At 49.9% G+C, this 22,133-nt stretch overlaps 1 protein-coding gene across 2 annotated transcripts in view; it reads right to left on the minus strand.

Moving 5' to 3' along the window:
- LOC106590724 (cytoplasmic FMR1-interacting protein 1 homolog) overlaps nucleotides 1-22,133 on the minus strand; it is an 82,268-nt gene that overhangs the window by 50,424 nt on the left and 9,711 nt on the right. For both annotated transcript variants that reach the window (XM_045687220.1, XM_045687219.1), the window contains exons 2-8: nucleotides 18,960-19,083; nucleotides 18,277-18,366; nucleotides 10,579-10,656; nucleotides 10,137-10,238; nucleotides 9,690-9,871; nucleotides 7,279-7,375; nucleotides 3,866-3,994 (exon numbers count right to left, since the gene is read on the minus strand). In XM_045687220.1, the coding sequence (XP_045543176.1) occupies nucleotides 3,866-3,994; nucleotides 7,279-7,375; nucleotides 9,690-9,871; nucleotides 10,137-10,238; nucleotides 10,579-10,656; nucleotides 18,277-18,366; nucleotides 18,960-19,076 (795 nt within the window). In that variant the 5' untranslated portion in view covers nucleotides 19,077-19,083. The remainder of the gene's footprint in view (nucleotides 1-3,865; nucleotides 3,995-7,278; nucleotides 7,376-9,689; nucleotides 9,872-10,136; nucleotides 10,239-10,578; nucleotides 10,657-18,276; nucleotides 18,367-18,959; nucleotides 19,084-22,133) is intronic.

Here is a 22,133-nt window from a genome sequence, read left to right on the forward strand (position 1 = left end):
CTAGAGGTAACAGACAGGTACAGACCTAACCCCATCACCTAGAGGTAACAGACAGGTACAGACCTAACCCCATCACCTAGAGGTAACAGACAGGTACAGACCAAACCCCATCACCTAGAGGTAACAGACAGGTACAGACCTAACCCCATCACCTAGAGGTAACAGACAGGTACAGACCTAACCCCATCACCTAGAGGTAACAGACAGGTACAGACTAAACCCCATCACCTAGAGGTAACAGACAGGTACAGACCTAACCCCATCACCTAGAGGTAACAGACAGGTACAGACCTAACCCCATCACCTAGAGGTAACAGACAGGTACAGACCAAACCCCATCACCTAGAGGTAACAGACAGGTACAGACCTAACCCCATCACCTAGAGGTAACAGACAGGTACAGACCTAACCCCATCACCTAGAGGTAACAGACAGGTACAGACCTAAACCCCATCACCTAGAGGTAACAGACAGGTACAGACCTAACCCCATCACCTAGAGGTAACAGACAGGTACAGACCAAACCCCATCACCTAGAGGTAACAGACAGGTACAGACCTAACCCCATCACCTAGAGGTAACAGACAGGTACAGACCTAACCCCATCACCTAGAGGTAACAGACAGGTACAGACCTAACCCCATCACCTAGAGGTAACAGACAGGTACAGACCTAACCCCATCACCTAGAGGTAACAGACAGGTACAGACCTAACCCCATCACCTAGAGGTAACAGACAGGTACAGACCTAACCCCATCACCTAGAGGTAACAGACAGGTACAGACCTAACCCCATCACCTAGAGGTAACAGACAGGTACAGACCAAACCCCATCACCTAGAGGTAACAGACAGGTACAGACCTAACCCCATCACCTAGAGGTAACAGACAGGTACAGACCTAACCCCATCACCTAGAGGTAACAGACAGGTACAGACCAAACCCCATCACCTAGAGGTAACAGACAGGTACAGACCTAACCCCATCACCTAGAGGTAACAGACAGGTACAGACCTAACCCCATCACCTAGAGGTAACAGACAGGTACAGACCTAACCCCATCACCTAGAGGTAACAGACAGGTACAGACCAAACCCCATCACCTAGAGGTAACAGACAGGTACAGACCTAACCCCATCACCTAGAGGTAACAGACAGGTACAGACCTAACCCCATCACCTAGAGGTAACAGACAGGTACAGACCAAACCCCATCACCTAGAGGTAACAGACAGGTACAGACCTAACCCCATCACCTAGAGGTAACAGACAGGTACAGACCTAACCCCATCACCTAGAGGTAACAGACAGGTACAGACCAAACCCCATCACCTAGATGTAACACAGGTACAGACCAAACCCCATCACCTAGAGGTAACAGACAGGTACAGACCTAACCCCATCACCTAGAGGTAACAGACAGGTACAGACCTAACCCCATCACCTAGAGGTAACAGACAGGTACAGACCAAACCCCATCACCTAGAGGTAACAGACAGGTACAGACCTAACCCCATCACCTAGAGGTAACAGACAGGTACAGACCAAACCCCATCACCTAGAGGTAACAGACAGGTACAGACCTAACCCCATCACCTAGAGGTAACAGACAGGTACAGACCAAACCCCATCACCTAGAGGTAACAGACAGGTACAGACCTAACCCCATCACCTAGAGGTAACAGACAGGTACAGACTAAACCCCATCACCTAGAGGTAACAGACAGGTACAGACCTAACCCCATCACCTAGAGGTAACAGACAGGTACAGACCAAACCCCATCACCTAGAGGTAACAGACAGGTACAGACCAAACCCCATCACCTAGAGGTAACAGACAGGTACAGACCTAACCCCATCACCTAGAGGTAACAGACAGGTACAGACCTAACCCCATCACCTATAGGTAACAGACAGGTACAGACCAAACCCCAGACAGGTACAGACCAAACCCCATCACCTAGAGGTAACAGACAGGTACAGACCTAACCCCATCACCTAGAGGTAACAGACAGGTACAGACCTAACCCCATCACCTAGAGGTAACAGACAGGTACAGACCTAACCCCATCACCTAGAGGTAACAGACAGGTACAGACCAAACCCCATCACCTAGAGGTAACAGACAGGTACAGACCTAACCCCATCACCTAGAGGTAACAGACAGGTACAGACCAAACCCCATCACCTAGAGGTAACAGACAGGTACAGACCTAACCCCATCACCTAGAGGTAACAGACAGGTACAGACCTAACCCCATCACCTAGAGGTAACAGACAGGTACAGACCAAACCCCATCACCTAGAGGTAACAGACAGGTACAGACCAAACCCCATCACCTAGAGGTAACAGACAGGTACAGACCTAACCCCATCACCTAGAGGTAACAGACAGGTACAGACCTAACCCCATCACCTAGAGGTAACAGACAGGTACAGACCAAACCCCATCACCTAGAGGTAACAGACAGGTACAGACCTAACCCCATCACCTAGAGGTAACAGACAGGTACAGACCTAACCCCATCACCTAGAGGTAACAGACAGGTACAGACCTAACCCCATCACCTATAGGTAACAGACAGGTACAGACCAAACCCCAGACAGGTACAGACCAAACCCCATCACCTAGAGGTAACAGACAGGTACAGACCAAACCCCATCACCTAGAGGTAACAGACAGGTACAGACCTAACCCCATCACCTAGAGGTAACAGACAGGTACAGACCTAACCCCATCACCTAGAGGTAACAGACAGGTACAGACCAAACCCCATCACCTAGAGGTAACAGACAGGTACAGACCTAACCCCATCACCTAGAGGTAACAGACAGGTACAGACCAAACCCCATCACCTAGAGGTAACAGACAGGTACAGACTAAACCCCATCACCTAGAGGTAACAGACAGGTACAGACCAAACCCCATCACCTAGAGGTAACAGACAGGTACAGACCTAACCCCATCACCTAGAGGTAACAGACAGGTACAGACCTAACCCCATCACCTAGAGGTAACAGACAGGTACAGACCTAACCCCATCACCTAGAGGTAACAGACAGGTACAGACTAAACCCCATCACCTAGAGGTAACAGACAGGTACAGACCTAACCCCATCACCTAGAGGTAACAGACAGGTACAGACCAAACCCCATCACCTAGAGGTAACAGACAGGTACAGACCAAACCCCATCACCTAGAGGTAACAGACAGGTACAGACCTAACCCCATCACCTAGAGGTAACAGACAGGTACAGACCTAACCCCATCACCTAGAGGTAACAGACAGGTACAGACCAAACCCCATCACCTAGAGGTAACAGACAGGTACAGACCTAACCCCATCACCTAGAGGTAACAGACAGGTACAGACCAAACCCCATCACCTAGAGGTAACAGACAGGTACAGACCAAACCCCATCACCTAGAGGTAACAGACAGGTACAGACCAAACCCCATCACCTAGAGGTAACAGACAGGTACAGACCAAACCCCATCACCTAGAGGTAACAGACAGGTACAGACTAAACCCCATCACCTAGAGGTAACAGACAGGTACCTAAGCCCATGGTCTAAAGTAGTGCACTATATAGGGAACAAGAGGCCGTGCTGGCCGGAGCCTATATAGGGAACAGGGAGCCATTTGGGACGCGGGCCAGCATGCCAGTCAGACGGTAACCTATATAGGGAATAGGGAGCCATTTGGGACGCGGCCCAGCCTGCCAGTCAGACGGTAGCCTATATATAGGGAATAGGGAGCCATTTGGGACGCGGCCCAGCCTGCCAGCCAGACGGTAACCTATATATAGGGAATAGGGAGCCATTTGGGACGCGGCCCAGCCTGCCAGCCAGACGGTAACCTACCTTTAGCAGCATGTGTTTCTCGTTGGGGGTCAGGAACATCCTGTTTTCATAGTAATCAACACACAGGTTGACTATGTCAGCCAGCAGCTCATCATGGCCATTAATCACCTCCAGCTGCTGCTGCAGAGACTGGAGACAGAGAGAAATGTTTAACTGACTAGTGTTGTTTTAGAGAGGAACGACCAACAGCTGTAACCTGCCGCTGCAGAGACTGGAGACAGAGAGAGATGTTTAACTGACTAGTGTTGTTTTAGAGAGGAACGACCAACAGCTGTAACCTGGCCAGGTGTGTTTTACCTGAGTGATCTTGTTGTGGTTGGCCAGGTAGGTTTTACCTGAGTGATCTTGTTGTGGTTGGCCAGGTGTGTTTTACCTGAGTGATCTTGTTGTGGTTGGCCAGGTGTGTTTTACCTGAGTGATCTTGTTGTGGTTGGCCAGGTGTGTTTTACCTGAGTGATCTTGTTGTGGTTGGCCAGGTGTGTTTTACCTGAGTGATCTTGTTGTGGTTGGCCAGGTGTGTTTTACCTGAGTGATCTTGTTGTGGTTGGCCAGGTGTGTTTTACCTGAGTGATCTTGTTGTGGTTGGCCAGGTAGGTTTTACCTGAGTGATCTTGTTGTGGTTGGCCAGGTAGGTTTTACCTGAGTGATCTTGTTGTGGTTGGCCAGGTAAGTTTTACCTGAGTGATCTTGTTGTGGTTGGCCAGGTGTGTTTTACCTGAGTGATCTTGTTGTGGTTGGCCAGGTGTGTTTTACCTGAGTGATCTTGTTGTGGTTGGCCAGGTGTGTTTTACCTGAGTGATCTTGTTGTGGTTGGCCAGGTGTGTTTTACCTGAGTGATCTTGTTGTGGTTGGCCAGGTGTGTTTTACCTGAGTGATCTTGTTGTGGTTGGCCAGGTAGGTTTTACCTGAGTGATCTTGTTGTGGTTGGCCAGGTAGGTTTTACCTGAGTGATCTTGTTGTGGTTGGCCAGGTGTGTTTTACCTGAGTGATCTTGTTGTGGTTGGCCAGGTAGGTTTTACCTGAGTGATCTTGTTGTGGTTGGCCAGGTAGGTTTTACCTGAGTGATCTTGTTGTGGTTGGCCAGGTAGGTTTTACCTGAGTGATCTTGTTGTGGTTGGCCAGGTAGGTTTTACCTGAGTGATCTTGTTGTGGTTGGCCAGGTAGGTTTTACCTGAGTGATCTTGTTGTGGTTGGCCAGGTAGGTTTTACCTGAGTGATCTTGTTGTGGTTGGCCAGGTAGGTTTTACCTGAGTGATCTTGTTGTGGTTGGCCAGGTGTGTTTTACCTGAGTGATCTTGTTGTGGTTGGCCAGGTGTGTTTTACCTGAGTGATCTTGTTGTGGTTGGCCAGGTGTGTTTTACCTGAGTGATCTTGTTGTGGTTGGCCAGGTGTGTTTTACCTGAGTGATCTTGTTGTGGTTGGCCAGGTAGGTTTTACCTGAGTGATCTTGTTGTGGTTGGCCAGGTAGGTTTTACCTGAGTGATCTTGTTGTGGTTGGCCAGGTAGGTTTTACCTGAGTGATCTTGTTGTGGTTGGCCAGGTGTGTTTTACCTGAGTGATCTTGTTGTGGTTGGCCAGGTGTGTTTTACCTGAGTGATCTTGTTGTGGTTGGCCAGGTAGGTTTTACCTGAGTGATCTTGTTGTGGTTGGCCAGGTAGGTTTTACCTGAGTGATCTTGTTGTGGTTGGCCAGGTAGGTTTTACCTGAGTGATCTTGTTGTGGTTGGCCAGGTAGGTTTTACCTGAGTGATCTTGTTGTGGTTGGCCAGGTGTGTTTTACCTGAGTGATCTTGTTGTGGTTGGCCAGGTAGGTTTTACCTGAGTGATCTTGTTGTGGTTGGCCAGGTGTGTTTTACCTGAGTGATCTTGTTGTGGTTGGCCAGGTAGGTTTTACCTGAGTGATCTTGTTGTGGTTGGCCAGGTGTGTTTTACCTGAGTGATCTTGTTGTGGTTGGCCAGGTGTGTTTTACCTGAGTGATCTTGTTGTGGTTGACCAGGTAGGTTTTACCTGAGTGATCTTGTTGTGGTTGGCCAGGTAGGTTTTACCTGAGTGATCTTGTTGTGGTTGGCCAGGTAGGTTTTACCTGAGTGATCTTGTTGTGGTTGGCCAGGTAGGTTTTACCTGAGTGATCTTGTTGTGGTTGGCCAGGTAGGTTTTACCTGAGTGATCTTGTTGTGGTTGGCCAGGTAGGTTTTACCTGAGTGATCTTGTTGTGGTTGGCCAGGTAGGTTTTACCTGAGTGATCTTGTTGTGGTTGGCCAGGTGTGTTTTACCTGAGTGATCTTGTTGTGGTTGGCCAGGTGTGTTTTACCTGAGTGATCTTGTTGTGGTTGGCCAGGTGTGTTTTACCTGAGTGATCTTGTTGTGGTTGGCCAGGTGTGTTTTACCTGAGTGATCTTGTTGTGGTTGGCCAGGTAGGTTTTACCTGAGTGATCTTGTTGTGGTTGGCCAGGTAGGTTTTACCTGAGTGATCTTGTTGTGGTTGGCCAGGTAGGTTTTACCTGAGTGATCTTGTTGTGGTTGGCCAGGTGTGTTTTACCTGAGTGATCTTGTTGTGGTTGGCCAGGTAGGTTTTACCTGAGTGATCTTGTTGTGGTTGGCCAGGTAGGTTTTACCTGAGTGATCTTGTTGTGGTTGGCCAGGTGTGTTTTACCTGAGTGATCTTGTTGTGGTTGGCCAGGTAGGTTTTACCTGAGTGATCTTGTTGTGGTTGGCCAGGTAGGTTTTACCTGAGTGATCTTGTTGTGGTTGGCCAGGTAGGTTTTACCTGAGTGATCTTGTTGTGGTTGGCCAGGTAGGTTTTACCTGAGTGATCTTGTTGTGGTTGGCCAGGTGTGTTTTACCTGAGTGATCTTGTTGTGGTTGGCCAGGTAGGTTTTACCTGAGTGATCTTGTTGTGGTTGGCCAGGTGTGTTTTACCTGAGTGATCTTGTTGTGGTTGGCCAGGTGTGTTTTACCTGAGTGATCTTGTTGTGGTTGGCCAGGTGTGTTTTACCTGAGTGATCTTGTTGTGGTTGGCCAGGTGTGTTTTACCTGAGTGATCTTGTTGTGGTTGGCCAGGTATGTTTTACCTGAGTGATCTTGTTGTGGTTGGCCAGGTAGGTTTTACCTGAGTGATCTTGTTGTGGTTGGCCAGGTGTGTTTTACCTGAGTGATCTTGTTGTGGTTGGCCAGGTGTGTTTTACCTGAGTGATCTTGTTGTGGTTGGCCAGGTGTGTTTTACCTGAGTGATCTTGTTGTGGTTGGCCAGGTGTGTTTTACCTGAGTGATCTTGTTGTGGTTGGCCAGGTGTGTTTTACCTGAGTGATCTTGTTGTGGTTGGCCAGGTGTGTTTTACCTGAGTGATCTTGTTGTGGTTGGCCAGGTGTGTTTTACCTGAGTGATCTTGTTGTGGTTGGCCAGGTGTGTTTTACCTGAGTGATCTTGTTGTGGTTGGCCAAAAACATGGAGAGGTTCTGAGACTCCTGGATGGACGAGGGTTCTGACATCTTCCTGAGGAACTGGGCAGCTCTACAGGGGGGAGAAAATAGGGAGGGGGGAGAGAGGGAGATACGGGGAGAGAGAGAGAGACAGAGAGGGAGAACAGTACATGAGAGATCAAGGAAGGTTTGTTCAATACCAACAGACTGTCAATAGAAAGAGATTCCCATCACAACTTAACATGCTGTTACACTGCCACTTAGCAGACAACGGTCTCTTCCTTTATAACGGTCTCAAACTACAGCAACATCACCGCTGATCTACCTGCAGGGGACATGAGACGGCAGGAGGACACTCCTGGTCATATACTCACACACGGAGAAGCTTTGAGCTGGGATAGCAGGGAGGGGGCGCCCGGGGAGGGGACGCCCAGGGAGGACGCCCAGGGAGAGGACGCCCAGGGGGGGGGCGCCCAGGGTGAGGGCGCCCAGGGAGGGGACGCCCAGGGAGAGGGCGCCCAGGGAGAGGACGCCCAGGGAGGGGGCGCCCAGGGAGAGGACGCCCAGGGGAGGGGACGCCCAGGGGAGGGGCGCCCAGGAGAGGGCGCCCAGGGAGAGGGGCGCCCAGGAGAGGGCGCCCAGGGAGGGGACGCCCAGGAGAGGGACGCCCAGGAGAGGGGCGCCCAGGGAGGGACCCAGGGAGAGGACGCCCAGGAGGGGACGCCCAGGGAGAGGACGCCCAGGGGAGGGACGCCCAGGAGAGGACGCCCAGGGAGGGGACGCCCAGGGAGAGGACGCCCAGGGAGAGGGCGCCCAGGGAGAGGACGCCCAGGGAGAGGACGCCCAGGAGAGGACGCCCAGGAGGGGACGCCCAGGAGGGACGCCCAGGAGGGGGCGCCCAGGAGAGGAGCGCCCAGGAGAGGACGCCCAGGGAGAGGACGCCCAGGGAGGGGCGCCCAGGAGGGCCCAGGGAGGGGCGCCCAGGAGGGGACGCCCAGGGAGGGCGCCCAGGAGAGGGCGCCCAGGAGAGGACGCCCAGGGAGAGGGCGCCCAGGGAGGGGACGCCCAGGAGAGGGCGCCCAGGGAGAGGACGCCCAGGGAGAGGACGCCCAGGAGAGGGACGCCCAGGAGAGGGCGCCCAGGAGAGGACGCCCAGGGAGAGGACGCCCAGGGAGAGGACGCCCAGGAGAGGACGCCCAGGGAGAGGACGCCCAGGAGAGGACGCCCAGGAGAGGACGCCCAGGAGAGGACGCCCAGGGAGAGGACGCCCAGGAGAGGACGCCCAGGAGAGGGCGCCCAGGGAGAGGACGCCCAGGGAGGACGCCCAGGGAGGGACGCCCAGGAGAGGACGCCCAGGGAGAGGGCGCCCAGGAGAGGGGCGCCCAGGGAGGACGCCCAGGGAGAGGACGCCCAGGAGAGGACGCCCAGGAGAGGGCGCCCAGGGAGGGGGCGCCCAGGAGGGGCGCCCAGGGAGGGCGCCCAGGAGAGGGCGCCCAGGAGAGGGCGCCCAGGAGGGGACGCCCAGGAGAGGGCGCCCAGGAGGGGGCGCCCAGGGAGGGCGCCCAGGAGGGGACGCCCAGGAGAGGACGCCCAGGGAGAGGACGCCCGGGAGAGGACGCCCAGGGAGAGGACGCCCGGGGAGAGGGCGCCCGGGGAGAGGGCGCCCGGGGAGAGGGCGCCCAGGGAGAGGACGCCCAGGGAGGGGACGCCCAGGGAGAGGACGCCCGGGAGAGGACGCCCGGGAGAGGACGCCCGGGGAGAGGGCGCCCGGGAGAGGGCGCCCGGGGAGAGGGCGCCCGGGGAGAGGACGCCCGGGGAGAGGGCGCCCAGGGAGAGGACGCCCAGGGAGAGGACGCCCAGGGAGGGGACGCCCACTATTCCTTTTAAAGTGCACTACTGTTGACCAGAGACCTACGGGCCCAGTTCCACTACTGTTGACCAGAGACCTACGGGCCCAGTTCCACTACTGTTGACCAGAGACCTACGGGCCCAGTTCCACTACTGTTGACCAGAGACCTACGGGCCCAGTTCCACTACTGTTGACCAGAGACCTACGGGCCCAGTTCCACTACTGTTGACCAGAGACCTACGGGCCCAGTTCCACTACTGTTGACCAGAGACCTACGGGCCCAGTTCCACTACTGTTGACCAGAGACCTACGGGCCCAGTTCCACTACTGTTGACCAGAGACCTACGGGCCCAGTTCCACTACTGTTGACCAGAGACCTACGGGCCCAGTTCCACTACTGTTGACCAGAGACCTACGGGCCCAGTTCCACTACTGTTGACCAGAGACCTACGGGCCCAGTTCCATTACTGTTGACCAGAGACCTATGGGCCCTGTTTCATTACAGTGCACTACAAAAGGGAATAGGGTCCCATTTTGGACCTTTCTATGTCTGTACCGTTTGTAGGCAGAGTGGTCGTTCTTGACGCTACACTTCATGTTCTTGAGTTCGTCGAGCACAGCGAACATGTTGATGAACTTCCCCAAGGTGAGGAGGTAGGCCTCAGAGACAAAGTCCTTCCTCCTTTCAACGTGGCAGAGACGACGCACCTCCCCACAGAACCGGTCTATAGCCAATCGCTGACCAGGAGAGAGAGAGAGGGAGGGGTCAACATGGATAGAAGGTTTTACAGTTACATGATAGACCACATCTTTATATGGATTTAATTTGAACAAAATTATTTTAATTAATGTGTTACAATATTACACAGAACATATGAGAATATTATCTACACAGAGTGAGAGCGAGAGACAGAGAGCGAGAGACAGAGAGCGAGAGACAGAGAGCGAGAGACAGAGAGCGAGAGACAGAGAGCGAGAGAGACCTCTGACTGGTTGGTGTTACCTGGAAGTACATAAAGTTCATGAGCTTGGTGACCTCAGGCTCCAGCACCTCCACTGTCTTCTCATAGATCTCCACTCTGTTGGGCTGTTCATTACACTTCACCTGATAGAGGAAAGAAGACACGGGGAATCATGAGCAATACACTCATTACACTTCACCTGATAGAGGGAGGAAGACACAGGGAATCATGAGCAATACACTCATTACACTTCACCTGATAGAGGAAGGAAGACACAGGGAATCATGAGCAATACACTCATTACACTTCACCTGATAGAGGAAGGAAGACACAGGGAATCATGAGCAATACACTCATTACACTTCACCTGATAGAGGGGGAGATGCCCGGGAATATATTTACATAGAGGTCTAGTGCACAACAGGTTGCAACTAGGATCCCACAGTATAGATGGTTTTGTAACGTGAGTTATACGGAGGTTACCTGTGGGATCGCGCGAGAGCAGCTCCTCCACGTATACAGCATCACAGCATACTCCTGGCCCTCCTCCAGCATCTCATTCTGAAGGAAGACAGTTAAAAGGCTCTCAAACACAATACAGCTACTAGCCTCTCTGTCTGAGGTTCCTGGGGTACAATACAGCTACTAGCCTCTCTCTCAGAGGTTCCTGGGGTACAATACAGCTACTAGCCTCTCTGTCTGAGGTTCCTGGGGTACAATACAGCTACTAGCCTCTCTCTCTCTCTGAGGTTCCTGGGGTACAATACAGCTACTAGCCTCTCTCTCTCTCTGAGGTTCCTGGGGTACAATACAGCTACTAGCCTCTCTCTCTGAGGTTCCTGGGGTACAATACAGCTACTAGCCTCTCTGTCTGAGGTTCCTGGGGTACAATACAGCTACTAGCCTCTCTGTCTGAGGTTCCTGGGGTACAATACAGCTACTAGCCTCTCTGTCTGAGGTTCCTGGGGTACAATACAGCTACTAGCCTCTCTGTCTGAGGTTCCTGGGGTACAATACAGCTACTAGCCTCTCTCTCTCTCTCAGAGGTTCCTGGGGTACAATACAGCTACTAGCCTCTCTCTCTCTCTCAGAGGTTCCTGGGGTACAATACAGCTACTAGCCTCTCTCTCTCTCTCTCTCTCTCTCTCAGAGGTTCCTGGGGTACAATACAGCTACTAGCCTCTCTCTCTCTCTCTCTCTCAGAGGTTCCTGGGGTACAATACAGCTACTTGCCTCTCTCTCTCTCTCTCAGAGGTTCCTGGGGTACAATACAGCTACTAGCCTCTCTCTCTCAGAGGTTCCTGGGGTACAATACAGCTACTAGCCTCTCTCTCTCTCAGAGGTTCCTGGGGTACAATACAGCTACTAGCCTCTCTCTCTCTCTCTCAGAGGTTCCTGGGGTACAATACAGCTACTAGCCTCTCTCTCTCTCTCTCAGAGGTTCCTGGGGTACAATACAGCTACTAGCCTCTCTCTCTCTCTCTCAGAGGTTCCTGGGGTACAATACAGCTACTAGCCTCTCTCTCTCTCTGAGGTTCCTGGGGTACAATACAGCTACTAGCCTCTCTGTCTGAGGTTCCTGGGGTACAATACAGCTACTAGCCTCTCTGTCTGAGGTTCCTGGGGTACAATACAGCTACTAGCCTCTCTGTCTGAGGTTCCTGGGGTACAATACAGCTACTAGCCTCTCTCTCTCTCTCAGAGGTTCCTGGGGTACAATACAGCTACTAGCCTCTCTCTCTCTCTCTGAGGTTCCTGGGGTACAATACAGCTACTAGCCTCTCTCTCTCTCTCTCTATGAGGTTCCTGGGGTACAATACAGCTACTAGCCTCTCTCTCTCTCTCTCTCAGAGGTTCCTGGGGTACAATACAGCTACTTGCCTCTCTCTCTCTCTCAGAGGTTCCTGGGGTACAATACAGCTACTAGCCTCTCTCTCTCTCAGAGGTTCCTGGGGTACAATACAGCTACTAGCCTCTCTCTCTCTCTCAGAGGTTCCTGGGGTACAATACAGCTACTAGCCTCTCTCTCTCAGAGGTTCCTGGGGTACAATACAGCTACTAGCCTCTCTCTCTCTCTCTCAGAGGTTCCTGGGGTACAATACAGCTACTAGCCTCTCTCTCTCTGAGGTTCCTGGGGTACAATACAGCTACTTGCCTCTCTCTCTCTCTCAGAGGTTCCTGGGGTTCAATACAGCTACTTGCCTCTCTCTCTCTCTCAGAGGTTCCTGGGGTACAATACAGCTACTTGCCTCTCTCTCTCTCAGAGGTTCCTGGGGTACAATACAGCTACTTGCCTCTCTCTCTCTCTCTCTCTCTCTGAGGTTCCTGGGGTACAATACAGCTACTTGCCTCTCATCTCACACCCCTTCTAATGCGACTCCCCCGATGCTTCTCCCTATTTGTCCCCTGCCCCGCTACAAAGTTTCTCCCTGCAGGCGGTCACCGAGTCCGAGGTGCTAAAGGAGCTCCTTAAACTTGACCCCAAAAAAACATCTGGGTCAGATTGTTTAGACCCTTTCTTCTTTAAGGTTAGTGCCCCTGTCATCGCCAAGCCGATCTCTGTCCTTTTTAACCTGTCTCTCCTTTCTGGGGAGGTTCCCATTGCTTGGAAGGCAGCCACGGTTCGTCCTTTATTTAAAGGGGGAGATCAAGCTGATCCTAACTGTTATAGGCCTATTTCTATTTTGCTCTGTTTATCAAAAGTGTTGGATAATCAACTGACTGGCTTTATTGATGTCTATAGTATTCTCTCTGGTATGGAATCTGGTTTCCGCTCAGGTTATGGATGCGTCACTGCAACCTTAAAGGTCCTAAACGATGTCACCATTGCCCTTTGATTCTAAGCAATGTTGTGCTGCTAAGAGTGCAGTGTATAAAGTCAGACCATCTGCTATCTCAGCCACTGCCTGTCACCAACGGAGTACCCCAAGGCTCGATCCAAGGCCCCAATCTCTTCTCAATTTACATCAACAACATAGCTCAGGCAGTAGGAAGCTCTCTCATCCATTTATATGCAGATGATAGTCTTATACTCAGCTGGCCCCTCCCCGGATTTTGTGTTAAATTCTCTACAAAGATTTCTTAGTGTCCAACAAGCTTTCTCTACTCTTAACCTTGTTCTGAACACCTCCAAAACAAAGGTCATGTGGTTTTGTAAGAAGAATGCCCCTCTCCCCACAGGTGTGATTACTACAAGTACTTGGGAGTATGGCTGGACTGTACAGTGTCCTTCTCTCAGCACATACCAAAGCTGAAGGCTAAAGTTAAATCTAGACTTGGTTTCCTCTATCACAATCGTTCCTCTTTCACCCCAGCTGCCAAACTAACCCTGATTGAGATGACCATCCTACCCGTGCTAGATTACAGAGACATCATTTATAGATCGGCAGGTAAGGGTGCTCTTGAGCGGCTAGATGTTCTTCACCATTCAGCCATCAGATTTGCCACCAATGTTCCTTATAGGACACATCACTGCACTCTATACTCCTCTGTAAACTGGTCATCTCTGTATACCCGTCACAAGACCCACTGGTTGATGCTTATTTATAAAACCCTCTTAGTCCTCACTTCCCCCTTATCTGAGATATCTACTGCAGCCTTCATCCTCCCCATACAACACCCGTTCACTCCCCCCTATCTGAGATATCTACTGCAGCCCTCATCCTCCACATACAACACCCGTTCACTCCCCCCTATCTGAGATATCTACTGCAGCCCTCATCCTCCACATACAACACCCGTTCACTCCCCCCTATCTGAGATATCTACTGCAGCCCTCATCCTCCACATACAACACCCGTTCTGCCAGTCACATTCTGTTAAAGGTCCCCAAAGCACACACATCCCTGGGTCGCTCCTCTTTTCAGTTCGCTGCAGCTAGCGACTGGAACGAGCTGCAACAAACACTCAAACTGGACAGTTTTATCTCCATCTCTTCATTCAAAGACTCAGTCATGGACACTCTTACTGACAGTTGTGGCTGATTTGCGTGATGTATTGTGGTCTCTACCTTCTTGTCCTTTGTGTTGTTGACTATGCCCAATAATGTTTGTACCCTGTTTTGTGCTGCTACCATGTTGTTGTCATGTTGTGTTGCTACCATGCTGTGTTGTCCTGTGTTGCTGCCATGTTATGTTGTTGTCTTAGGTCTCTCTTCATGTAGTGTCGTCTCTCTTGTCGTGGTGTGTGTTTTGTCCTATATTTTCTATTTATTTTAATCCCAGGCCCCCGTCCCCGCAGGAGGTCTTTTGCCTTTTCATAGGCCGTCATTGTAAATAAGAATGTTCTTAACTGACTTGCCTAGTTAAATAAACGTTAAATAAAATACAAAATAAAAATCCTTAAGTACAAATACTAATTCAGTACAAAGCACCACCTCTCCCCTAAAAAAGCTTTGAAGCACATTTGTCACAGTGCAGTAGGGAGACCTTGGCATGGTGGTTGGCCTTGGTCCTCCTTTTCTGCTCCAGGGACAATACTAAATGCTTCGAGGGGAACAGCCAATTTCACCGATATAAAACCTTATTCACTGTTAGAGCCGGTTAGACATTAGATAAAACATACAGAGCACCATGTATATTAGATGAAATATGGTGTACTTCCCTTATGATAGTAATACTTAACACTAATAACAATTTCTTGTTAATAAACTATAGTTTTGGCAAGTCGGTTAGGACATCTATTTTGTGCATGACACGTAATTTTTCCAACAATTGTTCACAGACAGATTATTTCAGTTATAATTCACTGTATCACAATTTCAGTGGGTCAGAAGTTTACATACACTAAGTTGAACTTGCCTTTAAACAGCTTGGAAAATTGCAGAAAATGATGTCATGGCTTTAGAAGCTTCTGATAGGCTAATTGACACCATTTGAGTCAATTAGAGGTGTACCTGTGGATGTATTTCAAGGCCTACTTTCAAACTCAGTGCCTCTTTGCTTGACATCATGGGAAAAATCAAAAGAAATCAGCCAAGACCTCAGAAAAAAATAGTACGCAAGTATAAACACCATGGGACCACTTATCCGTCATACCGCTCAGGAAGGAGACCCGTTCGGTCCCCTAGAGATTAACGTACTTTGGTGCGTAAAGTGCAAATCAATCCCAGAATAGCAGCAAAGGACCTTGTGAAGATGGAGGAAACGGGTACAAAAGTATCTATATCCACAGTAAAACGAGTCCTATATCGACGTAACCTGAAAGGCCGCTCAGCAAGGAAGAAGCCACTGCTCCAAAACCGCCATAAAAAAGCCAGACTACGGTTTGCAACTGCACATGGGGGAAAAGATCGTACTTTTTGGAGAAATGTCCTCTGGTCTGATGAAACAAAAATAGAACTGTTTGGCCATAATGACCATCGTTATGTTTGGAGGAAAAAGGGGGAGGCTTGCAAGCTGAAGAACACCATCCCAACCGTGAAGCACGGGGGTGGCAGCATCATGTTGTGGGGGTGCTTTGCTGCAGGAGGGACTGGTGCACTTCACAAAATAGATGGCATCATGAGGTTGGAAAATTACGTGGATATATTGAAGCAACATCTCAAGACATCAGTCAGGAAGTTAAAGCTTGGTCGCAAATGGGTCTTCCAAATGGACAATGACCCCAAGCATACTTCCAAAGTTGTGGGAAAATGGCTTAAGGACAACAAAGTCAAGGTATTGGAGGGGCCATCACAAAGCCCTGACCTCAATCCTATAGAACATTTGTTGGCAGAACTGAAAAAGCGTGTGCGAGCAAGGAGGCCTACAAACCTGACTCAGTTACACCAGCTCTGTCAGGAGGAATGGGCCAAAATTCACCCAAATTATTGTGGGAAGCTTGTGGAAGGCTACCCGAAACGTTTGACCCAAGTTAAACAATTTAAAGGCAATGCTACCAAATACTAATTGAGTGTATGTAAACTTCTGACCCACTGGGAATGTGATTAAAGAAATAAAAGCTGAAATAAATCATTCTCTCTACTATTATTCTGACATTTCACATTCTTAAAATAAAGTGGTGATCCTAACTGACCTAAAACAGGGATTTTTTACTAGGATTAAATGTCAAGAATTGTGAAAAACTGAGGTTAATTGTATTTGGCTAAGGTGTATGTAATCTTCTGACTTCAACTGTATATGGCTCCCCCTCTTGCCCATTCATTGTACTATGGCAAGTGTGGAAGTTGAAGGATAAAAGACAGGAAGTTGGGCCTTCGGTGGGGGAAGTGCTTGCAGTATAGTCTTTTGACCATACACAGAGGAGATCAGATTATGTATTTTTCTGTCCAGTTATCTATGCTTTAAGTTGATAGGATAATTATTTGTTTGATTAAAAAGGAAAATAGTTTTTTGTTGCACTGTGGCGAGTGTGAAAGGTAAATGGAGGAAGTTGGGCCTTCTGTAGGAGGAGTCCTAGCTAGACGCAGGAGCTGTAAAATCTTGACCATATCATGCCTTTTCATTTCAAATAGTCTGGGCTTTTAGTTCATCAGAGAATACATTTTGTTAGATCTAAAAGGAAAATAAATCCTATTTTTGTTGCACCATAACCCTGGATCTCTGTGACTGCTGCACCATATCCCTGGATCTCTGTGACTGCTGCACCATATCCCTGGATCTCTGTGACTGCTGCACCATATCCCTGGATCTCTGTGACTGCTGCACCATATCCCTGGATCTCTGTGACTGCTGCACCATATCCCTGGATCTCTGTGACTGCTGCACCATATCCCTGGATCTCTGTGAATGCTGCACCATATCCCTGGATCTCTGTGAATGCTGCACCATATCCCTGGATCTCTGTGAATGCTGCACCATATCCCTGGATCTCTGTGAATGCTGCACCATATCCCTGGATATGTTCACATGGTAAGGAACAACCCTGATACAGGCTGGGGTAGTGGCTTTGTTCACATGTTAAGGAAGTCACCACATTCACCCATATTAACCTCTATTCACTCCCTATAAACCCGTAGTCACCCTTATAAACCCCTAGTCACCCTTATAAACCCCTAGTCACCCTTATAAACCCCTAGTCACCCTTATAAACCCCTAGTCACCCTTATAAACCCCTAGTCACCCTTATAAACCCCTAGTCACCCTTATAAACCCCTAGTCACCCTTATAAACCCCTAGTCACCCTTATAAACCCCTAGTCACCCTTATAAACCCCTAGTCACCCTTATAAACCCCTAGTCACCCTTATAAACCCCTAGCTCTGGCAGACTGTATTTCACTGCTCTGGCAGACTGTATTTCACTGCTCTGGCAGACTGTATTTCACTGCTCTGGCAGACTGTATTTCACTGCTCTGGCAGACTGTATTTCACTGCTCTGGCAGACTGTATTTTTCTGCTCTGGCAGACTGTATTCCAGACTGTATATCTCTACTCTGGCAGACTGTATTTCCCATCTCTGGCAGACTGTATTTCCCTGCTCTGGCAGACTGTATTTCCCTGCTCTGGCAGACTGTATTTCACTGCTCTGGCAGACTGTATTTCACTGCTCTGGCAGACTGTATTTCACTGCTCTGGCAGACTGTATTTCACTGCTCTGGCAGACTGTATTTCACTGCTCTGGCAGACTGTATTTCACTGCTCTGGCAGACTGTATTTCACTGCTCTGGCAGACTGTATTTCACTGCTCTGGCAGACTGTATTTTTCTGCTCTGGCAGACTGTATTCCAGACTGTATATCTCTACTCTGGCAGACTGTATTTCCCATCTCTGGCAGACTGTATTTCCCTGCTCTGGCAGACTGTATTTCCCTGCTCTGGCAGACTGTATTCCAGACTGTATTTCTCATCTCTGGCAGACTGTATTTCCCTGCTCTGGCAGACTGTATTCCAGACTGTATTTCTCTGCTCTGGCAGACTGTATTTCCCAGCTCTGGCAGACATCATGATTTCACGATGTCCAAAGGCCATGCTGATGCACTATACTGTGCTTTTATCGTTTTTACTACTAGAGCTCAGGGGACCACCATTTTCTAGGTAGTCAACAGGCTACATTTTAGTCATTTTAGCAGACGCTCTTATCCAGAGCGACTTACTGTAGTGAATGCATACATTTCATTTATTTTATTTTTTGGTAATGGCCCCCCGTGGGAATCGAACCCACAAACCTGGCGTTGCACACATCATGCTCTACCAACTGAGCCACAGGGAAGACTACACATTGCAAATGTAAACTGGTACTCACCATGTTAGAGTGGACGGTGGCCTGCTCGATGTATCTGGCAATCCCCGTCACAAAGGCATTACGGTCCTCAAAGTTGGTGTTGAAGTTGGGCTTTGGGGAGAGACAGAGAGAGACAGATAGAGACAGAGACAGAGAGAGACAGAGAGAGAGACAGAGACAGAGACAGAGACAGACATTATAATCAAATGAAATCTACATTCAGGTGTTTACCTGCTGAGCTTGACAGGAGATCTGAGAACAGTTCTTACCTGGTACATGAGGGAGGAGGACAGGGGCTCGATGCAGGGCTGCTGGTCTGGGAACAGTTCTTACCTGGTACATGAGGGAGGAGGGTAGGGGCTCGATGCAGGGCTGCTGGTCTGGGAACAGTTCTTACCTGGTACATGAGGGAGGAGGGTAGGGGCTCGATGCAGGGCTGCTGGTCTGGGAACAGTTCTTACCTGGTACATGAGGGAGGAGGGTAGGGGCTCGATGCAGGGCTGCTGGTCTGGGAACAGTTCTTACCTGGTACATGAGGGAGGAGGGTAGGGGCTCGATGCAGGGCTGCTGGTCTGGGAACAGTTCTTACCTGGTACATGAGGGAGGAGGGTAGGGGCTCGATGCAGGGCTGCTGGTCTGGGAACAGTTCTTACCTGGTACATGAGGGAGGAGGACAGGGCTGCTGGTCTGGGAACAGTTCTTACCTGGTACATGAGGGAGGAGGGTAGGGGTTCGATGCAGGGCTGCTGGTCTGGGAGAGGCAACTCCTCCAGAAGGTCCACATTGGACAGAGCATCCTCCAGCGTTACCGTGGACGCCATGATGCTGCTGGAACGACACACAGGTATAGGTCAGGATTCCTATTTGACTCAGCCATGCCTCCTTGCCCATTCAGCCATCAGATTTGCCACCAATGCTCCTTATAGGACACATCACTGCACTCTATACTCCTCTGTAAACTGGTCATCTCTGTATACCCGTCGCAAGACCCACTGGTTGATGTGTATTTATAAAAACCCTCTTAGGCCTCACTTCCCCCTATCTGAGATATCTACTGCAGCCCTCATCCTCCCCATACAACACCCGTTCACTCCCCCCTATCTGAGATATCTACTGCAGCCCTCATCCTCCACATACAACACCCGTTCTGCCAGTCACATTCTGTTAAAGGTCCCCAAAGCACACACATCCCTGGGTCGCTCCTCTTTTCAGTTCGCTGCAGCTAGCGACTGGAACGAGCTGCAACAAACACTCAAACTGGACAGTTTTATCTCCATCTCTTCATTCAAAGACTCAGTCATGGACACTCTTACTGACAGTTGTGGCTGATTTGCGTGATGTATTGTTGTCTCTCTACCTTCTTGTCCTTTGTGTTGTTGACTATGCCCAATAATGTTTGTACCCTGTTTTGTGCTGCTACCATGTTGTTGTCATGTTGTGTTGCTGCCATGCTGTGTTGTCCTGTGTTGCTGCCATGCTATGTTGTTGTCTTAGGTCTCTCTTTACGTAGAGTTGTGGTGTCTCTCTTGACGTGATGTGTGTTTTGTCCTATTTATACGTAATTTATTCATTTATTTTAATCCCAGGCCCCCGTCCCCGCAGGAGGCCTTTTGCCTTTTAGTAGGCCGTCGTTGTAAATAATAATGTGTTTTTAACTGACTTGCCGAGTTAAATAAAGGTGAAAGAGTATGTTAGAGACGGCCAGACGACTACACGGCCAACAGTACATGTTAGAGACGGCCAGACGACCACACGACCAACAGTATATGTTAGAGACGGCCAGACGACCAACAGTATATGTTAGAGACGGCCAGACGACCAACAGTACATGTTAGAGACGGCCAGACGACTACACGGCCAACAGTACATGTTAGAGACGGCCAGACGACTACACGGCCAACAGTACATGTTAGAGACGGCCAGACGACTACACGGCCAACAGTACATGTTAGAGACGGCCAGACGACTACACGGCCAACAGTACATGTTAGAGACGGCCAGACGACTACACGGCCAACAGTACATGTTAGAGACGGCCAGACGACTACACGGCCAACAGTACATGTTAGAGACGGCCAGACGACTACACGGCCAACAGTACATGTTAGAGACGGCCAGACGACTACACGGCCAACAGTACATGTTAGAGACGGCCAGACGACTACACGGCCAACAGTACATGTTAGAGACGGCCAGACGACTACACGGCCAACAGTACATGTTAGAGACGGCCAGACGACTACACGGCCAACAGTACATGTTAGAGACGGCCAGACGACTACACGGCCAACAGTACATGTTAGAGACGGCCAGACGACTACACGGCCAACAGTACATGTTAGAGACAGCCAGACGACTACACGGCCAACAGTACATGTTAGAGACGGCCAGACGACTACACGGCCAACAGTATATGTTAGAGACGGCCAGACGACTACACGGCCAACAGTATGTTAGAGACGGCCAGACGACTACACGGCCAACAGTACATGTTAGAGACGGCCAGACGACTACACGGCCAACAGTACATGTTAGAGACGGCCAGACGACTACACGGCCAACAGTACATGTTAGAGACGGCCAGACGACTACACGGCCAACAGTACATGTTAGAGACGGCCAGACGACTACACGGCCAACAGTATATGTTAGAGACGGCCAGACGACTACACGGCCAACAGTATATGTTAGAGACGGCCAGACGACTACACGGCCAACAGTATATGTTAGAGACAGCCAGACGACTACACGGCCAACAGTATGTTAGAGACGGCCAGACGACTACACGGCCAACAGTATATGTTAGAGACGGCCAGACGACTACACGGCCAACAGTATGTTAGAGACGGCCAGACGACTACACGGCCAACAGTATATGTTAGAGACGGCCAGACGACTACACGGCCAACAGTATGTTAGAGACGGCCAGACGACTACACGGCCAACAGTATGTTAGAGATGGCTGTTGGAACATCGCTGCAGGGATTTGCTTCCATTCAGCCAGAAGAGCATTAGTGAGGTTGGTCACTGATGTTGTGCGATTTAGGCCTGGCTCGCAGTCGGTGTTCCAATTCATCCCAAAGGTGTTCGATGGGGTTGAGGTCAGGGCTCTGTGCAGGCCAATCAAGTTCTTCCACACCGATCTTGACAAACCATTTCTGTACGGACCTCGCTTTGCGCAAAGGAGATATTGTCATGCTGAAACAGGGAAACGGCCTTTCTCAAACGGTTGCCACAAAGTTGGAAGTACAGAACAGTGAACCTTTTTTGTGGGATACACATCAAGCAATTCTAGGTGTTGTGGCATATTTTTGGTTAAACTATCCCCAATTCAATGGAATTGCAACCCTCTGTATGCACAGTGAATTCTTCCATCACATGTACAGCTGATTCTCAAGATCTTCCACACTAATGAGATGCTATTGAGCCCACACTACTACACTGTCTGAGCCAAGGACTACATACTTCCTGGTAAGTTTTGATTACAATACTGGGTGGGGTGAATATATTTTATATGACATACATGATTTTTAGTTAACTAGTAAATAGTAGCCTACAGCAAAGTGTGTTTAAAATAATTTCTAACTTGTTAACAATTTCTACTTGTTAGTTTTTGCTACCATGTGGGGTTTAGCTTGCTTGTGCCTGTTAAACAACAACTCTATATAACAATGCAAGGTTCATTTAACAGTAAAACAACACTAAATGCGTCAAAACACATGAGCTGCGAGCGGCTGGGGTCAAAACACGTGAGCTGTGAGCGGCTGGGGTCGGTCAAAACACGTGAGCTGTGAGCGGCTGGGGTCGGTCAAAACACGTGCGCTGTGAGCGGCTGGGGTCGGTCAAAACACGTGCGCTGTGAGCGGCTGGGGTCGGTC

Source organism: Salmo salar, chromosome ssa10, assembly GCF_905237065.1.
Source record: "Salmo salar chromosome ssa10, Ssal_v3.1, whole genome shotgun sequence".
NCBI lineage: Eukaryota > Metazoa > Chordata > Actinopteri > Salmoniformes > Salmonidae > Salmo > Salmo salar.